This window comes from Coenobita brevimanus, chromosome 57, assembly GCF_032717465.1.
Source record: "Coenobita brevimanus isolate Jiangsu-jjx chromosome 57, ASM3271746v2, whole genome shotgun sequence".
Lineage (NCBI taxonomy): Eukaryota > Metazoa > Arthropoda > Malacostraca > Decapoda > Coenobitidae > Coenobita > Coenobita brevimanus.
In genome coordinates, this window is record NC_137010.1 from 3236655 (window position 1) to 3262845 (window position 26191).

At 41.3% G+C, this 26191-nt stretch overlaps 2 protein-coding genes across 2 annotated transcripts; both read right to left on the reverse strand.

Moving 5' to 3' along the window:
• Window positions 1-259: 259 nt before the first annotated feature.
• LOC145402196 (uncharacterized) lies at window positions 260-19140 on the reverse strand. The gene is made up of 9 exons (XM_080274315.1): window positions 18778-19140; window positions 17437-17536; window positions 16136-16316; window positions 13948-14065; window positions 13184-13589; window positions 8719-8984; window positions 5560-5586; window positions 1251-1337; window positions 260-742 (listed from the first exon to the last, which is right to left on the reverse strand). Exons 1-9 carry the CDS (start codon window positions 19138-19140, stop codon window positions 566-568), a joined length of 1725 nt encoding a protein of 574 aa, XP_080130441.1. The 3' UTR covers window positions 260-565.
• A 2289-nt stretch (window positions 19141-21429) lies between these two features.
• On the reverse strand, window positions 21430-24600 carry LOC145402197 (actin nucleation-promoting factor WAS-like). The gene is made up of 3 exons (XM_080274316.1): window positions 24499-24600; window positions 23369-23494; window positions 21430-21594 (listed from the first exon to the last, which is right to left on the reverse strand). The coding sequence occupies exons 1-3, from the start codon at window positions 24598-24600 to the stop codon at window positions 21430-21432; spliced, it is 393 nt and encodes a 130-aa protein (XP_080130442.1).
• Window positions 24601-26191: the final 1591 nt, after the last annotated feature.

Consider the following 26191-nt stretch of genomic DNA (forward strand, 5'->3'; position numbering starts at 1 on the left):
TGTACATCACAATCATCTTCACCTTCTTTATTCTACAGCCCCTATCACATTAATCCTCCTCCTTCATCTTCTCACATCCACAGATAACCCATGCCAGTACATCTACTTACTTAATTCTCTTTTTTTCACAACTTTCACCTTCCTCATTGTTTCATAACCTCACTAAAATCTCTCTCCCACTCTGACTCTTCCTCCAACCCAACTCTATCTTCTCACATCCAAAACAACCACATACAGTATAGTACAGGCATTCCTCATTAGATGTCATGATGTGTTCTATAATAAAACTTCCTTGATACAACTCGTACTGTAAATTTGTTGAACAGCATATCAGTTTTACAGTCAGCCATGGAACTCTAACAGGCAAGTATTCTGTAAGTGACTGTGGAATCAGTAGCAAAACTGAAAGCCAAAATAGGTCACTTATACTAAGAACCTTCCGTATTTAAGTCTTATTCATCACAATTTCCACCTTCTTCTTTACTACTAGACTTCCCCCAACCTACCCCTATCACTCCAAACCTCATCTCCTCCTTGTCTTCTCCCGCCGCCCCTGAGCGTTGCCTCAGGTGTCGTCATCGTCCCAGTCGTCGTCATCATCATCATCGTCATCAGTCGTTGAGTCGTCATCGTCCTGTATGGCAATGGCACGGCTTGCCAAGGCCCGGTGTAAGTCCAGTGCCAGGCCTTCCAGTTTGGGTTCCGATCTTGTACTTATGCTCTCCTCGCTCGGCTCCTCAACCTGCAAAGGCAGGTAGCAGTAACAGCCAATCCCATTTTACCCACTTCTGAGATGCAGGGGCCCAAGGTCAGGCTACTGTAGTATACTATACTTCTTTCATAGTACGTCACAGAATATTCCCACTTGTGGATATACATAACTAAAAAATATTAAGTTGCCTCTTGGAATTTGAATCTATGCAAGGCTGTCATACCAAATGGTGTGTCCTAATCACTAGATCACCAATGAAAATTAGGCTCTTGTTAATTCTTAAACTATTTTTAAGAACTGCAACCTCTTCACTATGAAAAAGTCTTTTGCATTACATTCTTGCTATTGCCTGACAAGTTATTTAACTTCAGAAGAGCCCCTGATAATAATGAGGTTAAAGAAGGCCACAATTAACTCTTAAAATAAAAAGTATCTCCTATTCTGAACAAAATCATCTGGTGACAGAAAAAAAAAGGGGGGGGGGGGGGGGAAATAAAAAGTAAATGACCCAAGGGGTTAAGAGACCACATTCACTTACTGGATTAAGTTTGATGCCTGATCGGATTTCGTCCAAGAGCCTGCTGCGGTTGTCCGAGGGTGGTGGTCGCTCCACTGGCTCCACTTTCTGTTGGCAGTGGACAGGAGAGGTGATGAAGTGTGGGTGATGGTCTGGTGTGGTGGAGGGACTGGGTTAGGGTAGGATGATGAAATGGATGAGCAGAAAATATGAACTGTTGTATATGAGCTAGGATGGGTTTGTTAAAAAGGACTTGATAAGGTCTGTGTAATCTAAGCTGGTATGGGTTTTGTTAAACAGAATTTAGAGGGACTGTGGTCTTTGAGCTGTGATGGACTTAGTTAAACAGTACTTAGAGGAGCTGTGAGATAAGAGTTGACATTTAAACAGTACTTAAAGGGAGTGTGGGATCTGGGCTGACATAAACAGGACTCAGAGGGACTGTGGGATCTGAGCTGGGATGGGTTGTGAACTGCATACTTTGCATATTACTGCACCAAACATCTGATGATTTTCATTATGCTCAAAGAGCAAGTTACAAAAATGACTTGAAATATCATAGCATTATTTTACAGAGAAACAACATTTTGGACGTTACAGAATCTTACAACAGTAGGTTTTATTCAACTCAAAAAAGCTTGTTGCAGCCAAAGGATTAAATAGTACTTAGGTTGGTACAGTACAAATGATGCAGTACTGGTCCTGAGATTTAGTATATAAGACTGAAAAGAAAAAATTACATCAGATGCTAATTTTAGACAGGACACATATTAGAAATGGAGATATCCCAGATCACATTCACACAGCATGGATATAAACTCAAAACTTAAGAATTAGTACTGTACAAAGCAAGCATCCTCAAACAAATACCAATATACATTTGAGCAATAAGCATTCAATTTTATACAGTACAAAAATAGTCTTCCAAGACTGATTACAGTATTTCTACATACTTACCATCTTGAAAAAAAAAAGAAAAAAAAAAAAAGGCATAACCACCTCTCATATATCTTAAACTGTGCGATGGAGGAAAAAAGTTACAGAACAGGAATAGGATGTAGGGGGTCTAGCATGTGTATGGAGGAGACAGCAAGGAGACGGGGAGGGGGAGAGGGAAGCATCTGGAAAGTTAAGCTAGGAAAGGTTAGAGGGAAGAGGCACGAAGAAAGGCGAAGGGTGAAGGGGTGGAATGGGATGGAGGGAGAAGGAGAGAGGAGGTGGGTAAGGGAGGGGTGGAGATAAAGGGACTAGAGGAGGGGACAACAAATCATCAATTATCCACAAATTCAATAGAACTGAATCTGAAGCTAGTGCTGTAAAATAATTATACGCCTAATAAACACCTCTATAATGTTTTCATTTTAGTCTTGCAACCTCCAAAGGACTTTATTTAGATTATCTGGGAAAGACATTCATAACTGGATGTTAAATAAAAATTTGATTACCCCTTCAGCAAGGCTGTGCATACAGGGGGGAGAGGATAACCTGCCCATTTGGAATGAATGAAATATCTGAATGAAAATTATACTAAAAATGCAACTAATTAAATTAATTAAATCCTGTTAAGAAGGTTATGCGATAGAAAAATAAAAGAAAAAAGCTAAAAAGTTCTAAAAAACTGAAAGGGTGGTTGGGGACTATTGCTCATGTAATGCCATTCAGGGATGAGTGAGGCTGGTTACTCTCATCTTAAATGTCACAACCAACTTGCCTAGCCCCAGGCTCATGTGTTCCTCATGGGGCAACACAGGATTAGATAATGTCTATCTATCTATCTATCCATTGCCAGACGCCATAATCCTGTAAGGGGTGGCCATTTGACATGAGTTATTTGTTTTACGGGGAGGGGCACTAACCCTCCACCAACCCACTTGTTGACATGTTGGGAGCACGTATGGTTTGATTATATGGTTACCACCCAGCGTTGTACAGTACTAGGTTTCTTGGCTTACAGGAAACCATTAGGCTTGTCACTCAATGTAAAGCCACATGTAAAGGAAAGAAAGGCAATAAGAAGTGACAGGAACGATGGAAGAAATAGGGAGAGAGGAGGGCAGGCACAGAAAAAGAATGATAAAGGCTAAGGAAGAAGTATGCAGCACTACATCAAGTGAGTGGATGATGGTCGTCACCACCTACCACCCATTAGATAATGAATGAATGAAATAATGTGAGTAAACTATTTATGATTTTTTTTTTTTTTTTTACCCCCCTTCCAAAAATCATGTGCACGGCTCTGCCCTACAGTGCTGGAGGGATTTTAGAGGCTAAGTAAAACTGTTTGAAGAGAGCAAGGAGAAAATATTAGAAATCACTGTACTGAAGGGGTTAGAAGCCTATGAATCTTGCTGAAGTGATGGATTTTGATGTTTGGAGGAAACGGGAGTAAATTTAAGAGGCAGTCACTGGATTTACGAGGTTATTAGCATCTTCTGTACAGATGTTTAAGATGATTCACATTCAAATACCCATTTGCGGAAACACTCATACTGTACGAAGGTGATGAATTTGGCATACAACCTTCTGATATTCTAAACTTCTTCAGTCCAATGATGTATTATTCTCACTACTCTCGCTGCTTACAGATTGTTTTATTCATCCCAGGAAATACTTTTCACATTGGTGAAGTTTAAGAATAGTCTCCATCATCACCCCTTGACGATCATCCACTCACTTGATGTAGTGCCCTGCCTACTTATTTCTTCACCTTTATAATTCTATTTCTGCATCTGGCCTCCTCTCTTCCCACTTCTCCCTTTCCTTCCTGTCACTTTCTAGTATTCTTCTTTCCACTTCAGGTGGCTCTACAATGAGTGACAAATCTAATGACTTCCTGTAACCCTGGAAAGCATTTACAATGCTAGGTGGTGACCATATAACCACACTGTGGGATGAAGTGGGGCCTACTATGATGCCCTTGTTAACTGGGTGGAGACACAAATGCAGCATCCACCCAGGTACCTGACCTCCACACTCTTCCTCGCACCTCACTGTGGCGAGGTGCTGTCAACCACAAGGGAATATCAGTTCACTGCACGGGACAGCCATGCTGGGGCAATTGTTTGCCTGTAGATGATGGGTCTGCTCAGCTAGACAGACCGGGGTTGATCACAACAACAACTAAAAGGGTGGTCTCCTAAACTTAATAAAACAGTCTAGAGCTAGCAAGAACATAAAAGGTAATACATCACTGGACTGAAGGAGTTAATCTGCAAACACTGAATGATATATTACAAACAAGACAAGGTAACAGAATACTGTACAACTGACACTGAAATCAAAGCTATTATATTAAGAGCTGGTAACCCAGAATGTTTTAGCAGCTAACAATATTGCATGACTAAAAGCAAATATTATGAAACAGTCAAATAAAAAGCAGCAAAATGAAAAACACTGGTGAAACAGCACATTAAAGCACTGTTTTTTGCTGAAGAAAGAAGGCAACAAAAATGACTGTATGAAAATAATGATCAGAATATAATAAATAAACTTATCAACAAACTTCTCTACTAATACATGGCAAAAGAATAAGAAAATAAAAGCAATTAAGTACAGTAATAGACACCACCAGCAAATTATGAGAAAATAGATTCCCATCAGTTAAGGAAGCTCACTAACACCTTATTTGCTTACTTCTGCATATGTGAACACCTTCAATCTGATGTATTTTTCCCCTTTTAAAACTGAAGGAATTATTTATAGCCTCTAATCTCTCATTTAAGAGGCAGTCTTCCAAATCAAATGACATGGTGTAGAGGAAACAAAAATTATATACAGTACAAGACACATCATCAGACATAAGAAGTTAATCCTCCCTTGTATGTTATTTATGCAAACTACCATATAACAGTATTCAATACTAAAAAAAAATTTAAATAACAGAATAGCTACAATATATACATCATAAATAAGAAACAAATATTAGGCAGTTCCTTATCCCACAAGATCAAGATGTCAGTTGAGCCAGCCTTGTTTCCTAAAAGTGTCAATGTCATTAGGCAAGTGATAGTACAGATAACTGCTTTTCACAATGATGCCATGTTTTTCTTAATACAGTACTTGGTACCGCCAAATGAGATTATTTTGCTTAGGAAAGAGGCCTCCTATTAAGCAGGTTAATGGGGAGCGGTTCTAGTTCCATTGCTATGCATGGCCTTTCTTAAGCTGCATAAAATTATTTGGCAGTAGAAAGAAAAAGAAACTGTACTGCAACCTAAAATTACATTACTCTGAAGAAACAGAATTAACTACTACTAAAAGCAACACTGTAAAGAAAGGTGCATGCAATACATAAACAAAGCAAAATGGACGGTGTTTTTACAGAATATACCTGTGGGCCATGCGGGTTACTCGACTGCTGAAGAAAATGGGAAGAAAGATCCACCTTAAATTTAGCTACAGAAAATGGGAAATGGAATGCCCCTCTGATGCCAACATGAATCAAGTAAGAAGAGTTGCAAGATTATACACCAAATCTAAAGAACATAATTTATATCAGAAAGATACTTCAAGTGCAGCAGTGCTTTGAAAATGGCAGCATACCTTACAATTCACGATTTATCCAGTACCATATGTAAGAAAAACTAATAATTTTAGTATAAAGTACTGAAATGAACAACTGCCTTTAAGCATTTCTTTCTCCCTTGCAATTTTTGGAATACTGTCCAGCTGGTAGTTACAGGGCATGAATAATTGTATGAATGAATACAGTACACACTGTTTGAACCATGCAGCTGGCTGTGTACTGAATAAGGTATTCATTTATACATGTATTACCAGCACTGTCACTACTAGTAGGCCTGAGTCATTGCAGGGGAAAAGGAATACTATAACCTGAAGCAACTGTATGTTCCTTCAGTTAACACTGAAATCACTGGATGGTAAATACATTCTGAAAACTGCCAGATACTGAAATAACTGACAATACGTGGGGTGGGAGAAAAAATTTGGACTCTTCTACAAAAAAGGACATTAGGAGGGATTCCTTGGCATCAGGTTCAAAGTGTACTACATCCTCTGCTTACAAAACTGAAGCTTATATTAGGTTTGTTAAGTGCAATACTCACAATACATTGTTGCATTGCAAATTATTATTATATACTCTATTGTTTTCATCAGGAATCTGATTGCAATTCACCCAAGTTTTGTTAAAAACTTGACATACAATGGTGCAGTGTTACAAGCTTACTGTGTACTGTACCTCATTTGTTATGTCATATCATTTATAAAGATGCCAACATGCTTCCATGTCTTGGCCTTGGTCACCAAATGGCAGCTCTTCAAGCTGCTCGATCTCTGGCAGCCTTCCTACTCAGTCCCTTTTCCCTGAGGTCACACTCTGTGATCTCGTCCCAGGTCTTTTTCGCTCTCCCTCTTGCAACCCTACACACTTCTCACATTCCACACCCAACTGTCGTCCTCCATCTTCTCCACATGCCTACACCATCTCAATCTGCCCCTCCTCATCACAACATGCACAATACGTGCACTATGTCATAATAGTTATATAGCTTATAACTAATAAGTTATCATCATCATCATCCAAACCTCCTTTCCCACCCTAGGGCAGGGTAAGGAGTAGCAACATCCAGACAGCCTAAGTCTGCCCAGTTCAATGGGCCATGCTTCCATTCACTCATCATTCAAGCCCCTGGAATCCTAGCTCCATTTGATAAGCCAAAAAATTTCACCACATTCTGCAGCATCACATAATAAGTTATATAACTTCGTGCACACTCAGATGCAGCCTCTACACACAGGCAGGTTACCTCTGTTTTTCACCTCCTATTTCCTCAACAACTCCAACTAAAGGCTTGGGAAAAGTTGCATTGGAAAGAGGAAGGGTTAGTGAGTATTCTAGTGGAGTGTATTTTGGGAGTTAATGTATTTGGTAGTTAAAGTACAAAAATGACAATGATCAGATGGAAGGGTAGTGTGTCCTTGAATGCACGGCCTGGGAGGGCTACGATTGTGACCGAAGAGTTGAGAGGAAGGATGGGACTGGAATATACCGTATTGGTGTTGTGATGATGAGGAATAGACTGAGATGGTCTGGGCATGTTGAGAGGATGGAGGATGACAGCAGGGTGCAGAAGGTAAGGTGTATGAATGGTAGGGGTAGGGCTTAGAAAAAAAAAAAAAAAAAAAAAAAAAAAAAAAAAGGGGGGGGGGGGAGTGCCTGGGACAAGGTCATGGAGTGTCACCTCAGATATTAAAGGACTGAATAAGGAGGCTGCCAGAGATCAATTAGCATAGACGGCCACCAACAGGTGACCAAGACTGATGCATGTTAACATGTTGGAGCCTTTATAAATGATATGACATGATTAACTGACAGTTGTAAATGGCATGGTTGCTGAGATATGATTGTGAAAATGGCTGAAAATGGACAATTTCAGCATTTTTACCTATAAGATGGGGAATGCAGTTTATACCCCCTGAAGAATGTGGGTTAAATCTTGGAAAGTTTAAAATATTTCAACTTAAATTTGGTGAGCTTAAAACATTTCATCCTTCAATTTCTGTTAGTTTAAAGTATTGCATACCACATTAAAATCTTGCTGAGTTTAAAATATTTCACACTTTAATCTTGGCATGTTTAAAATACTTCATCCTTATATCTTGGTGCTATATAATAATAATCTGAGTAATTACTAATGAAAAATACCGTATATAACACTATCACTGTACTAACTACAGTACAAGACTGATATTCTTTTTCACTGTGATAGCAGCAACATTAAAAGCTTTACTCCTAGTATATGTGAGGGAGAACAATAACACTATTAGTAGCAACACAGTGGTATAGAGGTAGAAGTAACAATAACAGCAGTAACTATAATCTGAGCAGTAACAGGAAAAGGAATTACTGAAATGGTACTGCAGAATAGTAACATCACCATATTATAAATAACAATAGTATTAAGAATTGCACAATACATTAGTGCAGAAACAGTTCAGGAATGGCTGGGGTCAAAAGTTTGCTCAATATATCACCTCTTTTTATTATTACCTCTGCTAGCTAATATTCCCAAGTTCTAAGATGCCCGGCATGTTCTTGATTCTCTTTGATATGATGAAGAAAGTGACTGACATGCCGTACAGTGATGTATCTGCAGTGGAACAGTATGCAAACTTTTGTCCCCGACTGTACATCACACTACAGTAAAACAGTTACTTGCAGGCATACTTGTGATGTACGTGAACTTCATCTAAACAAGTGATGTAGCAGAATACTACCACTTACATTTTCCCACCTACTTTAGTATTTAAAAAAAAAAAAAAAAAAAAAAAAAAAAAACGAATAAATATAACTACTGTACTAGCTATACAGTACATAGTGAAAACAAGGAAAACACCTCCGTTGTGACAGAAACTTTATGAGAGAGAGAGAGAGAAACTATATATATTGTGCTGTATATGAAAAAATTAACAATCAAAGAAGGACCACCCAAACATACAGAACAAAAACACCACATGGTCTGTTTACCCTGAGTGTGGGTGCCATCCGGATCTCCTCCAGGAGGGCCGATCTGCCATCACTGCTGACCCCCCCAGCATGTATGGTTGGGGGAGGTGGGGGTGGTGGTGGGGGAGGGGGCCCATTAGCCTGAGGAGCAGGGGCAGGAGGGGGAGGGGGTGGCGGGGCAGGGGCAGCAGCCTTGAGGGACGGGATGGTAGAGGTAGGGGGAGGGGGTGGGGGGATGGATGACGCATTGGACTGGGGGATGGGTGGTAATGGAGTCGTTTTTGGACCTATGGAGAAAGAAAAGGAATAAACATGAACAAGTGGATGGTGGTGGGGTTGTTTTTGGACCTATGGGAAAAAAAAAAAAAAAAAAAAAAAGTGGTACTAGCGTGGTTTTGGGGCCTGTGGAGAAAAAATATAGGTACAGTAATCACTCCAATATCCGGATCAATAGAGCCATCGGTAGGTTCGGATATTGGTTTTGTCCGGATATTGGGCCCCAGCTTATGGACTTGTACTTACGGACCCTAACACAGAGAAACACCTATACAACTCCCTCCGGACATGCATAGCACCTATTTAACACCCAAATCACACCAATAAGGCACATAAATGACTGAAATAAATGCAATAGACACATAAAATGTGGGTTTAGAAGTATGTTCATACATTAATAAACATTCTGGTACTTATGGACTCTAACCGAACCTAACCGAACCGAACCTAACCGAACTCTGAAAAACACATTCCTACTGCACATGCATGAGGTAAGTTTAGTATGGAAAGAAGTACAGTATGACACTTTCTGGTAGGTATAGTATGGGAAAAAATACAATATGAAACATTCTGGTAAATATAGTATGGAAAATAGTACAACATGAAACATTTTGGCTACTTACAGCAAGTCCCTGGCCACCTCGATGAATAACCGCCTCCTCTCGGACTCTGACAGTAAGAACGATTTCCTGAAGCACTTGCACTACACTCTTCCTGAAGTCTTGCACTGAACTTAGTCACTAACACACAGAAGTCCGTTCTTTTCACAGTGTTCACTTTAGTCCAAATAATGTTCCATTAAATTTAAGTGTTGCACATTAACTTTTCCCAAGTTTTTAAGTTTCCAAAGCCAAAACAAAGAAGGTTAGTTACGTTAAATTTCTTTTCTACTTAGTCTTTTCTCCCAACTTGAAAACCTTAACACAACACACCGTTTTCACTGCACAACACTCAAAATTCCCACGTGTGGTCTAGTGGAGAAGTTCTTGCTGTTTATTCACTGTCAGAGCCCGATAGTATCACTGGCAGGCGTCAAGGGGTGCATCGGTGGGTAGTGGTGATGGCGTACCGACTACAGAAGACTCTGAAGACAGCCGCAAACTCACGTCGAGCGGTGACTCCACTGTAGCTGATGTGCTGGGCTGTGGCTCGGAGCATGAGGGCCTGTCTTGGGGAGGCAACGCGGAGTGGAACCAGGGCTTGGCACAGCGGGGGTCACGGGCCTGAAAAAACTGTCAATCGTTGACTGACGCAAGGACCGACGATTCTGGCGATTGATGATGCGCTGCCGGAAAGCACGCACTTCCTCCACAGAGTCCCAAGGGCCCCATCTCCCTGTCGCAGTCCGGGTGTTCCAGGTAGTCTAGGACGAACTCTAGATGTTCCCGGAGTGCGCTCAGCTTGGGGATGGCTGGAGTAGTGTCCTGCTGGGCGGAGTCTGCATCATCATCGCCTTCGTCGTCGGAATCTTCAAGTTCGGGACTGACACCAGCAACCGAAGACGATCTCGATATCAGACAACGTCTGATACCCAGGATCGCCCTCGTCGTCGTCCAACCACTCACGAACATCGTCCACATCCAACATCGTCGCCGTGCGTACGCATGGCCGTGCATGGAAGTCATCCACGTCAAACCCTAGGAAATCGTACTCCACATCTGTTCCGAGAAGCAGACGAGACCAACCATTTTCAAGAGTTTTCACAGGGACTTCCTTCCATGCACTAGCCCAGTTGTACAGCGCAGACTTGATGTTGTAGCGGCGAAGGTTTTCCAAAGTCCGCTTGCCTCGAGTGTCACGTCCTTCCCTGCGCTCGTCCTCGTCCTCGAGAACCACCATCACCTCGTCCAGGAACTTCCGACGGTACAGGCGCTTTGTTGCCACGATCACTCCTTGGTCCATTGGTTGAATGAGAGCAGTCGTATTAGAGTGGCAGAAACATGCACCTAATACGGCCATTCTCAGCAACCAAGTCCTTGTCGCACGGGTGGGCAGGTGCATTGTCGAGGAGAAGGAGAGCCTTTACCTGGTCGCGAGGAATTCCCAGTGTCTTCGTCTGGTAATGTATGACCTCCTTGACGAAGTGATGGTGAAACCAGTCTTTGAAAATCACAGCTGTGAACCATGCTTTCAAAGAATGGTACCATACGACAGGAAGGACATCCATCACCCCACGAAGGCACAGGGGCTGCTTTGCACGGCCAACAATAACGGGCTTAAGCCGGTGCATGCCGTTAGCATTGGCACAACACAAAGCAGATATCCGTTCCTTAGAAAGCTTGCGGCCAGGTACACGCTTCTCCGTCTCATCGGCGAGAGTGTTCGTTGGCACCCGAGCTATAGAATAGGCCAGTTTCGTCAGCGTTATAGACTTGACCGAGAGTGAGGCCCTCCCTGTCGATCAAGCCTTTCACCTTGTGCCGAAACTCGTCCACTCCATCCTCGTTAGCGTCCAATGCTTCGCCATGTGCTTTACGGTTAGTAAGGCCATGTCGCAAATTGAAACGCGAAGAGCCAACCCTCGGATGCCTTGAAGTCTGGGCGTCGTGAAGCCTTGCAAACTTCTCAGCAGCAGCCTTCAGCTCCGTTCCACGTACCATCACACCAGCTGCACGTTGCTGTCGATACCAAATCAACGTGGAGCGGTCGATCTCTGCATACTTGGGAGTAAACATAACCTTCCTCTCCACGTTGCGTTTGCTTCTCGACGAGAAGTCAGCCGTGTACTGCATGAGCTTGTCTCGGGAACGCTTGATATCAAACAAAGTCGACCGGGCCAGGTTGAACTCGCGGAGAATGCGAGAGGAAGACCAACCCGCATCAACCTTCTCCAATATCTCCCGTTTCTTCTCCAGAGTCAACACCACTCTCTTCCTTTTCTCAGGAGGCGGGGCCATCATCACACACACTAAGAGTAGGGCAGAGAGCAGCAGGAGGCCTTGCAGCAAGTACGGCACCACCACAAAAGCGAGCACGTGGGCAGCCATGACGAAGAGCGTAGGTCTTGTCGCGGTGAGAGACAGGCGGGAAGTGGGGAGGATGCAGCGGCGCTCTATCGGACGTCAGAGGAATGACGAACCAAAACAATGCTCTCACGCGGCGCGCGCGGCAAGTTCAAATTACGGACGGCAAAAAATCGATTTTTTTTCCAATTTTTTTGGATTTTCGGACCATTTTGGGAATGTTTGATCCCAGGACGATAAGGTTTGGTTAGTGGGGATGTTCGGTTATTGGGCGTCCGGATATTAGAGGGATTACTGTATTATTAAAGAAGTGGGTTAAAAACATTATAACCAACAACTTACAACAGGAGCTTCTTGTACATCATCCCTCAAATATTCCAAGCCTTACAACATGGGCATAGTAAGCATTTCACTGAGGTAGTAAATATGCCGTTCTGAGGTGCTTTAAAAGTATAACCTGGTTTAAATGTTCTGATATGGGTAAATCAAAAGATGCAACATATGGTCTGCAAAATTTTTCATATATCATAAACCTAATATAATGTGACTGTTCTAAAATTTCATTGGCCTACCATCCCAGCTCAACTGTTTTTTTTTTAAATCCTGATGAATATTCCTAATCCCATTCCACTTGTCAGTCTGATTACAGTAGCAACTAAGAATAGTCATTCCTTCCTTATAACTATGGCTCACTGAATTTCACAGACCCAAAACTTACTAAACAAGTTGTGGGAGTGTCCCAGTGTTGCAAGTTAAAAACAAACCAGTTATATAAAAAAAAAAAAGGGGGGGGGGGAAGGCCAGGAGGGTAGGGAGGCTGATGAACCGACATTGGAAACCATACAGTAAGTCCTTGTAATAAGTTAATTTTTTAAATTTAAATTTAACTCTACAACAATTATACATATACCAGGTATTTCCTATTTAAGTTCCCTTACTACCTATCATATTAATTTGTCAGTTCTCCCAAATTACAGTATCAATAGTATAGAAAAAGTTGTGATGCTAAGTTCTTCCACCAACTGACATCTTCTTATCCCATCCTTAACACTGTCAAATAATGTTATTCAGCTTAAGAGAGATTTTTTTCAACTGGAAGGGTTAGATATACCCTTCAATTACTCCCTCACTACAAAATTCTCCCCTATGCAGAATAAAATTATCTGGAGGGATCATGGATCACCATCAAAGGGTTATGGAATTCATCCCTGTTTGTAATCTAGATCGTCTGTATTCACTTCACTTACCTGCCATGACCTGCCCTGGTGGAGGAGGCATGGATCCCCTGTGGTGGACCGGGGGAGGGGGAGGGGGTGCTGATGAAGGGGGAGGTGGGGGAGGTGGGTGGTGGTTGGTTACCCTGGGCGGTGGAGGAGGGGGTGCAGACCGGGAGCTTGGGGGAAGGGGAGGAGGGGCTGACTTAGCTGGAGGGGGAGGTGGTGGAGGGGAGGATAGTGATGCATTAGGGGGTAAAGGGGGAGGGGGAGTGGAGGCAAATGAGGATGGAGGGTGAGAGGAGCCAGGAGGGTGGGGGAGGGAGGAGTATCGCTGAGTCTCCCGCACAGCCTTTTCGACACCTCCATTGCGCTCGATAAAGTCATATATGAACTCTCGTGTCTGGGTGTCACGTAGCTGCTGTGGACTCACACCAACCTGCCGACAGTGTGTTATATCAGAAATTAATATATCAATCAAATACCCTGTCTTAAGTTCATCATATACTACATAATGGCATAAACAAACAAAAAATAACTGAGTGTATACTCAACTACAATTCTGACAATACAATATGGTAAACTGTAGCTACAACAATACTAAGCTCAAATATGTAACCATCCCTACATCAAACACAACAACAGTTAACACCATTATCCTGCAATGAACACTATCACAAATTTAAAATAATATTGGTATTATTGTAGGAATCATTTGTACTGACAGCAAATGAATCTCAGGCATTCAGAAATAGCTTTACAAATATATTAAAATGTAAGAAGACAACATCACTAACCATATTAAAGAAGACCTGAAGCTTGTCATCAACGTTGAACTGGGAGAAGCCAGTATCAGGGTTGAAGCCAACATGAGTAATGTGCTTGAAGTCAGTTGGCATCCCTATCTCCTCCTTGCTGCATAGGACAAACAAATTAGACTGATCATTTGACTAGGGCAGTATTAAAAGAGCTAAATATTTTTTCATCCTGCTTGTGGCAGGTGGGGACGCTCACCATCCACTCATTCGATGTAGTGCTGCTCTTGGGTGTCTGCCCTTTCCTCTCTTCCATCCTTCTTTCCTTCCATCCTCTTCTGTCTTTCTTTCCTTCATTCTTTCCTTGTCCTTCTGCTTATGGGTGACTTTACACTACCTCTTCTGTCTTTCTTTCCTTCATTCTTTCCTTTTCCTCCTGCCTGTGGGTGACTCTACACTGAGTGACAAGCCAAATGGTTTCCTGTACACCAGGAAACCATTTACTATGCTGGGTGGTAACCACATAACCAAATTTTGGCACCTGGTGGTTTAGTGGGTAATTATTGCACTCTAGTCGGATTGAGCCAGTGAAGGTTTATATCCAAGGGATGGTTGGGGTTGGTTGCTCATGTAATGCCACTCAGGGATGAGTGAGGCTGGTCACTCTCATCTTAAATGTCGAGAACAACTGCCTAGCCCCAGGCTTCTACGCTCCTCATGGGGCAATGTAGGATTGGATGATGGATGGATGGATGGATGGTTATAATATCTGTATGAATAATAACATACATACATCATCTAATCCTGTGTTGCCCCATGAGGAGCATGCCAATCTGGGACTAGGCAAGTTGGCCCTATCATTTAAGACGAGTGACCAGCCTCACATATCCCTGAGTGGCACTGATTATCATTATTGTGGTACTGTGACATTATGGTTCTAACCTCATACCACATTATAGAAATTCTGTGTTATACGAATGACAGAAGATACAGTAAAAGTCCTTTAATCTGAAAGGCAGGGGACTGAGGACTTTCGAAATGTTGTTTTTTTCGGACTATTGGGAGAGACCTCTGAAAACATTAGAAATATGTACATGGTTATTAAATAAACACTTAAAATGATATGGGTTATTGTCTTACTCACTGGAAATGCATATAAATGTAGCTGAATAGATGCAGGGAAGTACATCCAAGTCCAAGTGCAAGTCCAAGCCAAACAAATCCATAGATAAAGCCCAGAGAAAAATTCCACTTGATTCACTTAATTTTCACTCAATTCACTCAACATTAGCTTACTGTAATTCACTTAATTTTCACCCAATAACTTAAATTTATTAATGCACCTAAAATTATCTTATCACTACAGCATTCTTTAAAACTACAGCGGTGTCTCGAAAAATTCGGAGTATTGGGATATTTGGATTATTGGTGGTCGGAATAAAGGACTTTTACTGTATATAAAAAGTAGATTTCATCCCAACTTTCCCCAGTGTCACTACTAATGACCCCCCAAGCCTGCCCTAATCGTCCCTGCATTGACTTTAAAAGTACAAACCATTCATAAGGAAACCTAACACATTAATAAACACACCTGTTGTACTTATGATGAACTGTAGGCTTGGTATGGGGGAGGAGGTACACAATGATTCTCAGTGCTATCATGTACCTCATGCTTTCTAAATAGCTTCGTACATGGTACAAAATGTCATTTTTGGGCCAGGGCCTACATTTCATGTTATGTAAGTTCTGAGTTCTTCATGTGTTATATTTATTTGATGGACCTGACTATGAGCTTACTGCATTAATGTATGGGTGAATCATGCAGTGGGCAGATGCATAGTTAAAAGTGGCACCCCAGTTGGCTCCACTTCACCCTGTCATCGGGAAATATGGTTACCACACAGGACTGTAAATGATTTCCTAGGTTACTGGAAAACGCAATATTTGTCGCTAGGTGTAGAGCCACTTGAAGTGGAAACATGAGTAATAAAAAGTGACAGGAAGGAATGGGAGATACAGAATGATAAGAGGCAGAAACAGAATGGTAATGGTGAAGGAAGAAGTTGGCAGCGCTACATCGTAAGTGGATGGTAAAAAAATTTAGCATTAAATGATGATGACAATGATGATGCCAACAACAACAGCAATGATGATGATGATGATGATGATGACAACAATGATATTAAGACAATGAACATAATAAAGGTGATGATGACACAGTAACTCCTACCTCAACTTGCTCCTATTCTTGGTAGTCTTCTTACTGGCCTTCTTCCTGTTATCCCTCTGGTACCCAGTGTAGGATGGGGTGTAGGATGGCTGCTGTGATTGCTGCTGAAGCTGTGGCTGCTGCTGCTGCTGTGAGGGACTGGGTCTTGCATGTTGATGCTGCTCATTCTGACGACGGCGTTCTGAGACACGGTAAAATGAAGCAAGGTGAGGTGAGATGAAATATGATCAGCTGGAGTTAGGCTAGATTAGCTTCTACTAGGTGAGGGCAACTGCCTCAAATGTTGCTGTTGTTTGCTCTGATGAAGATGCTCTGAGATGGGAGTAATATGGCAAGAAGTGAGGTGAGGTGAGGTGAGGTGAAGTGAGATAAGGTGAGGGTTTTTGTCTTGTGTCTTGCTACTGCTCACTCTGAAGACTCTGTACTGGGATGGAGGTAATGTGACATAAGGTGGGGAGTACTGAGGTGCAGTGAGGTAAGGATATATATGGTTAAGTATTGCTGCTGTCGGGTGTCTGCCCTTTCCTCTCCATCCTTCCTTCCTCTTCTGTCTTTCTTTCCTTCATTCTTTCCTTGTCCTTCTGCCTACAGGTGACTTTATACTCCCTCTTGTCTTTCTTTCCTTCATTCTTTCCTCTTCCTTCTGCCTGTGGGTGACTCTACACTGAGTGACAAGCCAAATGGTTTCTTGTACACCAGGAAACCATTTACTACGCTGGGTGGTAACCATATAACCAAACACTGGCGCCTTGTGGTCTAGTGAGTAATTGTTGTGCTCCAATCGGATTGAGCCGGTGAAGGTTTATATCCATGGGGTGGTTGGGGTTTATTGCTCACATAATGCCACTCAGGGATGAGTGAGGCTGGTCACTCTCATCTTAAATGTCAGGACCAACTGCATAGCCCTGGGCTCCTACCCTCCTCATGGGGCAATGTAGGATTGGATGATGATGATGATGATGATGATGATTTTGTGGTAAGATTTAGAGAGAGTATTGCGCCTGTCTTGAACGTTGCTACAGTCCACTCTCACAATGGAGCTCTGAATCTGGGCAAAATGATGAAAGGTGAGGTGAGAATGGATGAGACGAACCCCTTCAATCAGAAAACTTATTTTACAATTTTATTATTGCTATCTCCTGACTCTTATTATAATGCGAAAATTTTAGTAAGGGTGATAGAAATAATCTACATCAAGGCAGGAAGCATTGGAATATATTTACACAAAAGGCTTCATCATCCAGAAAAGACTAACCAGTAACTGTAATACAACAGAATACCCAATACTGTTCTTATTTTACCTTCTTTCTTGCGTTGCTTGGCCGCCAGACGCTCACTGATGGCCTGATTGAATGCACTTGCCTCGCCCTCATCTGCAAAGTTGAGTCCAATCATGTGGTCCTGTGGAAGTAGCATGCTTCTGAAGAAACTCATATAACATAAGGTAGGGTGACTATAAATAATGAAAAGTTGAAAAAAGGGGGGAGGGGCAGAATATAACCGGATAAAAATCAGAATAACCAGATAATAATCTGCACAACAATGTTATTTGTGCAATGGGGCTGACTGTATGGTACTCACATTAATTCATTTTTGTCCAGTATCTTACTAGCTCCTGTACTTTGTAGTGTTCAAAAGAATATGATGCAAAATCATGTAAATGCATGATTTACATGAAGCTACAGAATGCATGGAAATAGGGAAACTAAAGTAAGGAGACAGAGTACTATAAAGGCAAAGCAGCCAGGGGACTCTTCTGACACAGCTGTGTACTGTTGGGGGAAGTGGGTTGGGGGTACTCAGAAGAAAACAGTGTGATAGAAAGATAAATCAAAGGATACATCAATAATACTAAACAATACCACAAATTATATATGCATCTCTACTGTATATAAAGAGTAAGGAAGACAGAACAGGGAACAATTTTTAAGTCATACAATAGTGACAAAAATGGACATCACAAGGAACACTGTAATAAAATTTAAAAAGGTATAGGCAATTTTACCTTGTATGAGCAACAGTACTGTAAAGATGTACAGTACTGTACTCATATTTACTCACTTAAATCTACTCACAAAAATGTGCCAACTGACCATCTCTTAATTATGACCTCATGAAACATTCTCTTTATTGTATCTGACTCTGAGCACAGTCTTGACAGCATGTTCTCTGAAGACACATACCTTTACATTATCCTAATAAGACTCTAGAAAATAAGTTTAAAAAGATGTCACCTAAATTGATTAAAATGATACCGGTAGTCACATTACCTTAGTTATTTACTTAATGGATCTTTTGTGCCCAAGTAAAGGATTACAGAGCATTTCTTCTTGCTCACATCTTTCTCTTCTTATTATACATCTTCACCACTTCTCTATTTTCCTCTATCCCTAATTTTTCTCTTCTCCTCCCAGTAATCACTTTCTACTCGTTATTACTGCATATCCTCTGAACTATTATTTAGCATGGACACCTTCATGTGGTGGTAACTGTACACAGCTGGATCTACAAATATCCCTCAACATCCTCCCTATCCCCCAAAGGAAAGATGGTGGAATGCAGATACAAGGTAAATTCAGTCTGCAGTCCATCAATTTATGTCCAGATCAACCTATGGCAACAAGAACATCCTCTACACTGACCCTATTTAAATTGGGCAGGGAACGAGAACAGGCTCGAACCAGTCCGAGTCGCATGCCGATCTGCAGCTGTGGCAGACCAATGAATCCCATTCGCCTTTCACGAAGTGAGTGGACTGGTCTTTCTTTCTTGGCAATCTTCCCCAGGCTCTCAGCGACAAGCTTAACAATCAACGGAATATCTCTTTCTTCTCCATCCCATCGCAACCTAATGTCTGCTGATTCACGAGTAGATTCACGAACAGACAAGCGAGTGGATTTATGTCCAACTGCAACTGTTAGTCCATCAGTTGTATCCATTTCCTCTGCCATACCAGGACATGCACAGCAGAGAATACTATCACTTATACAACGCTGCATGGTCATGATGTTTATGCTACAAATGGGTGGCTTGCTTTTCTGCACTCTGTTGTTATCACTTGTACATTCACCAGATTTGTTGTTTTTTATACAATAGACACACAAGACAGCATGTCAAGTAGTTCTCTTGTGTTAATAAAAATACATGGAAAAGACTTACAAGGTTTAGGAGATAAGCATGAGAACAAAGATTAGAATACTGTATATTAATTATGGTGTCATTTTACAAAATATACCACTCAAAAAGGATATTACTTGATTCACTGTATTCTTAATAAATATTAGTTTCTTCAGTTTAAAAATATTATGCAACAGTTTACAAAATGCTTTCACATTATGCATCACCTGAGTCTACTAAAATCAAACAAACCACAAACTGACACCAAAAGCAGGAATTTCCTTCAAAACTCCCCATCACCTCACATAAAATGATCAACACTAGAGGGCAGATGAATCTGGATGGGTGGGTGATAAAGGCTATCTATTTTGTGGTTTTGTTATCAGGAATGTTATTACAGAGCAAACATTGAGAAACACTGGGAAAGGCATGTGGAAACTCTGAATACCATGTTGACCTCAAAACAGAAAAAAATCATAGCTATGATGTTATGTTTATGGTTTTCTTGTAAGTGGGATGAGCTAGCATTATATGACACTTTTGTCCAAAGTCAGTGTCAAGGCAAAATTAAGAGGGGTACTAAAAAGAGCAGGATAAGACTCATAACTTAGTTGGTCTGGGACTAACTCTTTGTTAATGCATACTGCAATATGCAGAAGGGAGCATGCAGGACACTCTCCCAAATAATTTTACAAACAGAAAACTAAAACATGAGAAAAGGTTAGAAAAATTATGTTTTTTACCATAAGATAGAGCTATCATGGCCACCTCGGTCATTTAAAATCTTCACCTATACAGTACTATACAAGACACACCTGCTGATATACGTTCCTAAGTAACCGCTTTTCCCATAGCATTTTTTTTTTTTTTAATAGCCTCAAAAACCATAAAATGTGTTTTTTCCCTGGTTACAGCAAATAAACTTCAAACAGCCTTTTCTTGAATAGACAGACACCTGTTTACATCTGGGGCAGGCTTAGGTCTAGTGCCGAAAGTCTTTTTAGATGACATCTTTCCCATACATCTTCATCTTGTCTGTATTAAAAAAATATTAATTCACTTTAAACATGGATCTGCAATCAATAAAAGGACATTCCACCACAGACCAGTCTCAATCACACTGAATACTTATTCAGCTACAGGCACTACGAATATTGTTATTCATTAAATGAGAGTGAGAAGCATAGATGGAAATGAGTAGACAGCAGGTGACTAGCTATGCATGTTACATAACACAAAGGAGACAGCCTGGCAATAATAAAATTTACAGTACCCAATTTAATTTACTATTTACTCATACTCAACATACACCAGTAAGTTGTCAGGGAAAACAATTTCCATTAAATGATTTAATTAAAGCGTAAATACATGAATATACAAATCTTTCACCTCTGCCTTGCATCTGCTAGCAGAGGATAGCTGACCTTTCTTTATAATCTACTGATGCACTTGATGTAGTGCAATCACTCCATGCCCCATGTGTTTGAATATCTAGCCTAAAGAATGCTTAGTTTATTGTTTATTTATGATGTATTTATGATAATGCACACTCATCTAAGTCTGCATTATTAAAATCCATATCAGTAATTAGTAGGGCCATCAACTGATTTGGTTCTGGTTGTTGGTGGGCTTGGCTCTCATATTTCATCATTATTTTCATCATTCTGGTGAACAAAGGTGTGTGGGCACCAGTCAACTCAACCCACAGGTCTATCCCAAACCATGACCTTCAGTAATGTGCATGGTGATTTTTATGGGAATTTTGTCTAGGGAAAGTGTACATTAGATGGCATGCAATACATCAACTCATGCTCATTTCTCAAATCAGTTCACCAAATTTTTTTGTCCAAGTAATATGGGGTCCGAGTTAGATACTGCAGTCCATTAGGTTCCTTTTTTAACACCGTATTGAAAAAAATAAAAAATATGGTGCCTGGTGGTTTGGTGGGTAACTAAAGTGCTCCAATTGGATTAATCTTGTACAGGTTTATATTCAAGGGAAGCTGGGGTTTATTGCTCATCTAATGCCACTCAGGGATGACTGAGGCTGGTCATTCTCACCTTAAATGTCAGGACCAACTTGCCTAGCCCCAGGCTCCTATGTTTCTCATGAGGCAACACTTGACTAGATGATGAATGATGATAACTGAATGAGCAAATATGTACCTACATTGTTTTCAGGGAGTGGCTGGTAGGTAGGAATGGGGTGAGCCTGAAGACAGAAGGAAAGCCAATCTTACCTCGGCCTCAAACTGGTGAAAGAACGGCATGGAGGCATAGTAGGTGAACTGATTGTAAAGCTCCTGTTCAAACACACGTTTGCCTGCTATCACATCGTACACCTGAGAAGGGGGAAAATGTGGTTAAAAATATGACAAGGAAAAGTGCAGTAACTTTACATATATCCAAAAAGGTGTTAAGTAGTTTTTATTAACCTTTTTGCTGCAGGTGGTGTTCCAACAATCAGTGTTTGCAGCAGCCATCAGGTGCAATCAGCTCTTCCTAAAATCTTTTCTAAAACAACAACTAATTCTTTTTAACAGGCCGAGGTCTCTCTTGGAGTAGCCCTTCCTGTCAGATATTCACCAAGGTTTCTCATTTGTAAGGTGCTTCATTCTTGACCTCAGCGAAGCCCTATATTATGGTTCTGATGGTCCCATATCTATCCAGTGTTTTTATATGTTGTTTCCCCTTTAGTGGTAGGTGGAGGCGTTCACCATCCACTCACTCAATGTAGTGCTGCTCTCGGGTGACTGCCCTTTCCTCTCTTCCTTTCTTTCGTCCTGTTCTGTCTTTTTTCCTTCATTCTTTCCTCTTCCTTATGCCTACGGGTGACTCTACTCTCCCTCTTCTGTCTTTGTTTCCTTCATTCTTTCCTCTTCCTTCTGCCTATGGGTGACTCTGCAATGAGTGACAAGCCTAATGGTTTCTTGTACACCAGGAAACCATTTACTGTGCTGAGTGATAGCCATGTTACCAAATTACGGTGCCTGGTGGTTTAGTAGGTAATTAAGGCACTCCAATCAGATTGAACCTAGGCAGGTTTATATCCAATGGGTGGGTGGGGCTTCCTGCTCACATAATGACATTCAGGGATGAGTGAGGCTGGTCACTCTCATCGTAAATGTCAGGACTAACTTGCCTAGCTCTGGGCTCCTACTCTCCTCGTGGGGCAACACACGATTAGATGATGATGATGATGATGTTTCTCTTTTTGGAGAGTAGGGAGGCCTGAGGCCAGCTACCTTAGTCCAGATCATTAACCCATTTGAATATAGTAATGCATGTTTATTTTGGTTATCTGGCCCAGATGAGACCACCTGTACTGAAGGCTAGACCTAACTCCAGTTTGAGAGCTCTATACAAAGTTGAATTTTAACACCTGGAGTTAAAAAAAAAAAAAAAAAAAAAAAAAAAGGCCAAGTGTAGGAGACAGACGTATTTCCCTGGCAGCATTTTTACAAGACAGAAAAGCCCTTAGTCCACTTCCTAAGGGTTTAAACCATTGCATGATGGCATGGTTGTTACCCTCAGTGTAAGTAAGCTATTACTTGGGCAAGAGGCATCTGGGACTTCCTTTGATTGAGCAAGATCAACTGGTGATAACCAAAATAAATTCCTAGGTGTACCAGTAGCACAGAATAGGGGACTTGAGACAGTTGCTGATGATTTTTGATACTAGGATATCTTCCAGCTGAACAAAAAATCTTCTGGTGAAAGCCTGGATAAAATATCCAAAAGCACCAACTGCAACAAGTGTTAAAGTCTTGGATCTGGGCAACCAAAATGCTACTTACAGTGATACAAGTTTTAAGTGAGACATGTTTCTAGTTCATGACTGGGGGTGTTAAAGACAAAGAGAAACACTCATTTTTTTTCTTTTTTAATTATGGTATCTGGGTACAGACAGATAGATAGACAGACTTTAAAAAACTTCAAAACGAATAATGGGCAATTTTAAGTGAAGAACAGATGTTAACTAATCATCAACTGTATAATGAAAAACTGTTAAGCGACACAATTTTAAGAGAGGACCAGGCCTAACAGTACAGAGCTCACAAAGGCATGTATGATACAATGTCTCTCAAAGTAAAGGGAAAAAGGTGCTTCACCCACCTGGATATAGTATGAACGACGCACATTATCCTTAGTAAAAGTTGCCACGCCACAGTGTCGCTTGTGCCAAATATTGTGGTGTGGCCCATCTGTAGCAAACACCAGCACTACTGCTGTACTCAACGTCTGCCAAGAAAACTGACTGTCATCATCATGACCTATCCCACCTACATATGGGGTAAGGTGGGATCCAAAAAACAAAGAAAATACAGAAGTGGGAGAATTATCAACAACATAATCAGTGAGATGGATCATTTACAGCCTCTCAAATTCATATTTTCACTTTACATTTATAACCATCCGCACATACTTTTTATTTTTCAATACAACTACGGTACTTCACATACATCTGCAAGTCAGTCAACTAAAGAAACGTGTTCTGCCATACATGCATTCATCTAACTCTATCCCTTGCCAGTCCCAGCTTCTATACCCCACTTTCCCATACACTCATCGTACATGCTGTACAATTTTACCTTTAAATTGCCTTGCATTCACCAGGGTACAAAGAAAAACTATGATTTAGCTCACTTGTGTTCTAAACACACACACATACTGTTGCTATAGCAAGAATAAAGAATACTGTGACTAAATGTTTAAAATACTGTCTTACAATCTTCCCTGACACAGGACACCAACTGTACTGTGCTCCAAAAGTGTCCCAGTGAGCTTAATGTTGAAGGAAAGTAACCAAATGCCTTTCCTGCTTCCATGCAACTTACAATGAGAATCTTCAGGAACAATGTACACAGATAGGATCATCATATTATATTGGTACTGTAGTGATATTTCCTACTGCTATACAGGCTGCTCTACAGTACAGTATACTGTACAGTGTTTTGCATATACAGAGGAAAAATATACTGCTATATTTTGTACTATGTTATGTTATTCACAAGAAATATTTGGTGATGCATCAGTAAGTACATGAGAACTAAAGAAAAAAAAAATACTGTAAAGTGCTGGCTGGAAAGAAATACCGGATTGTATTGTATTAGAGCTGCACCAATCATTAGAGTGTTCATAGTGATACTGGTAATACTTATTGGCTTTTATGACCCAATCTCAGCTGAATAATATAGTCTGGTGTTACATGAAATATAATAATCAACACCTATTTCAATACTGACCTGACATCTTGCTCCGAGTAGCCTAAAAATGGTCTCATTTTCCTCCCGAGTGAGCTGTGATGAAGGTTTGTTGGGTGGGGGAGGCTTGCGTGTGGCATTCATCTTTGCGACTTAGACAGGAGGCTTGTAGTGTCTGCGGGAGAAGACAGATGTAAATTATTTAATTACTTTAGCCCTGTTTTTAGTGAGGCAGATTTAATCAGCACTCTTACATGAAGCCTTCACCTTGAAACAAGAGCACTGATCATGTCTGAGTAAAAAGATATTGTTCCTATTATCACATGGGGTGAAAGGCAGGATGCCACCCACAATTCATTAAAATCAACACCATGCCACTACCAGTCATAAATATGGCAGGTCTATCATTTGATCTCTCTACTGCATGAGTGTTTTATGAGGGGTGAGAAGACATTAAATGGGTAAGATCTATCTATTGCCTGACACCAAAAGGATCTCCTGGTATTTCTGTTTCTACTTGGCCATAGCTGCTTCTCCCCTAACACTCCAGTTTTCCTATATAAAATAAACAGTGGGGGTACCAAGCACTTCCCGAGTAAAACCCTATGACTGTCAATACCAACAATGCCTGGAGCCATGGATGACCACTCCCTCTGTGGAAGAAGACCCCTGGGCCCACAGTTTACCCATAGAGCCTATATTCCTCCTTGGGCCCATTTCCCCAGAAATATATTCCTCATGGACGTATTCCTACCATGTGTTAGGAGTGTAATGCCACATGGTTGTGAGACCTGGACATTAATGGAAGAGGATATTCACAGGCTCAAACATACAGATGTGACAATGATTAGGTGGATGTGCAGTGCACCCTGAGTGCGAGGCCTGGGGGGGCGAGGTTTACGATGGAAAAGTTGAGAGGTAGGATGGGACTGGAGTGTATTGGTGCTGTGATAAGGAGAGGTAAACTGAGGTGGTTTTGGCATGTGGAGAGGATGGGGGATGATAAATGAGTGCAGAAAGTGAGAAGCGTTAATATTAGGGGTGGAGTTGTGAGGGGCAGACCAAAAAAGACCTGGGACGAGGTCATTAAAGTGTGACCTCAGGTTTAAGGGACTAAACACTGCACATATTTCTTCTATGAGTATCTTGCACACACCTTCCATGTCCCCCATCTCCTCCACATCATATTTACCCAATTGCTTCTCCATTTCCCTCTTATATTCTGCCTTTTTTCCATCCTCTTCCAACCCTTCTACCCTCTTTGTATGGACAACTCCTCCTGTCCTTCAGTTTTCCTACTCTTCCATATTATTTGAACCTTGACTTTCACCACCACCAAGTGTTGGTCCGAACATCCACTCCCCCAGCTCTGTATGCTCTTGCTTTCATTACATACCGGTACATTCTCATTCTATCATCCACACACACACAATCAGTCACTGCCTTCCGCTAATTCAGTTCACCATCTCACCCTTCTTATCACTTGCCATGTATACCTGTAGATTATTTTTTGTCTACAGGGGATATTAGCTATCAGCAACCCCCTCCCTGCACAAATGTCCACTAGAGCACTGCCATTCTCATCCACTTCTGCAGGCACACCCCTCTCCAACTACTCCATCCACCTTCACATTCCCTACTTTTCCATTCATATCTCCAATCAAAAATACTCTCTCATTCCTTTCAAACTTTCCATGCACACTTCCACATTAATTTTGTCCAGAACTCTTCTTTC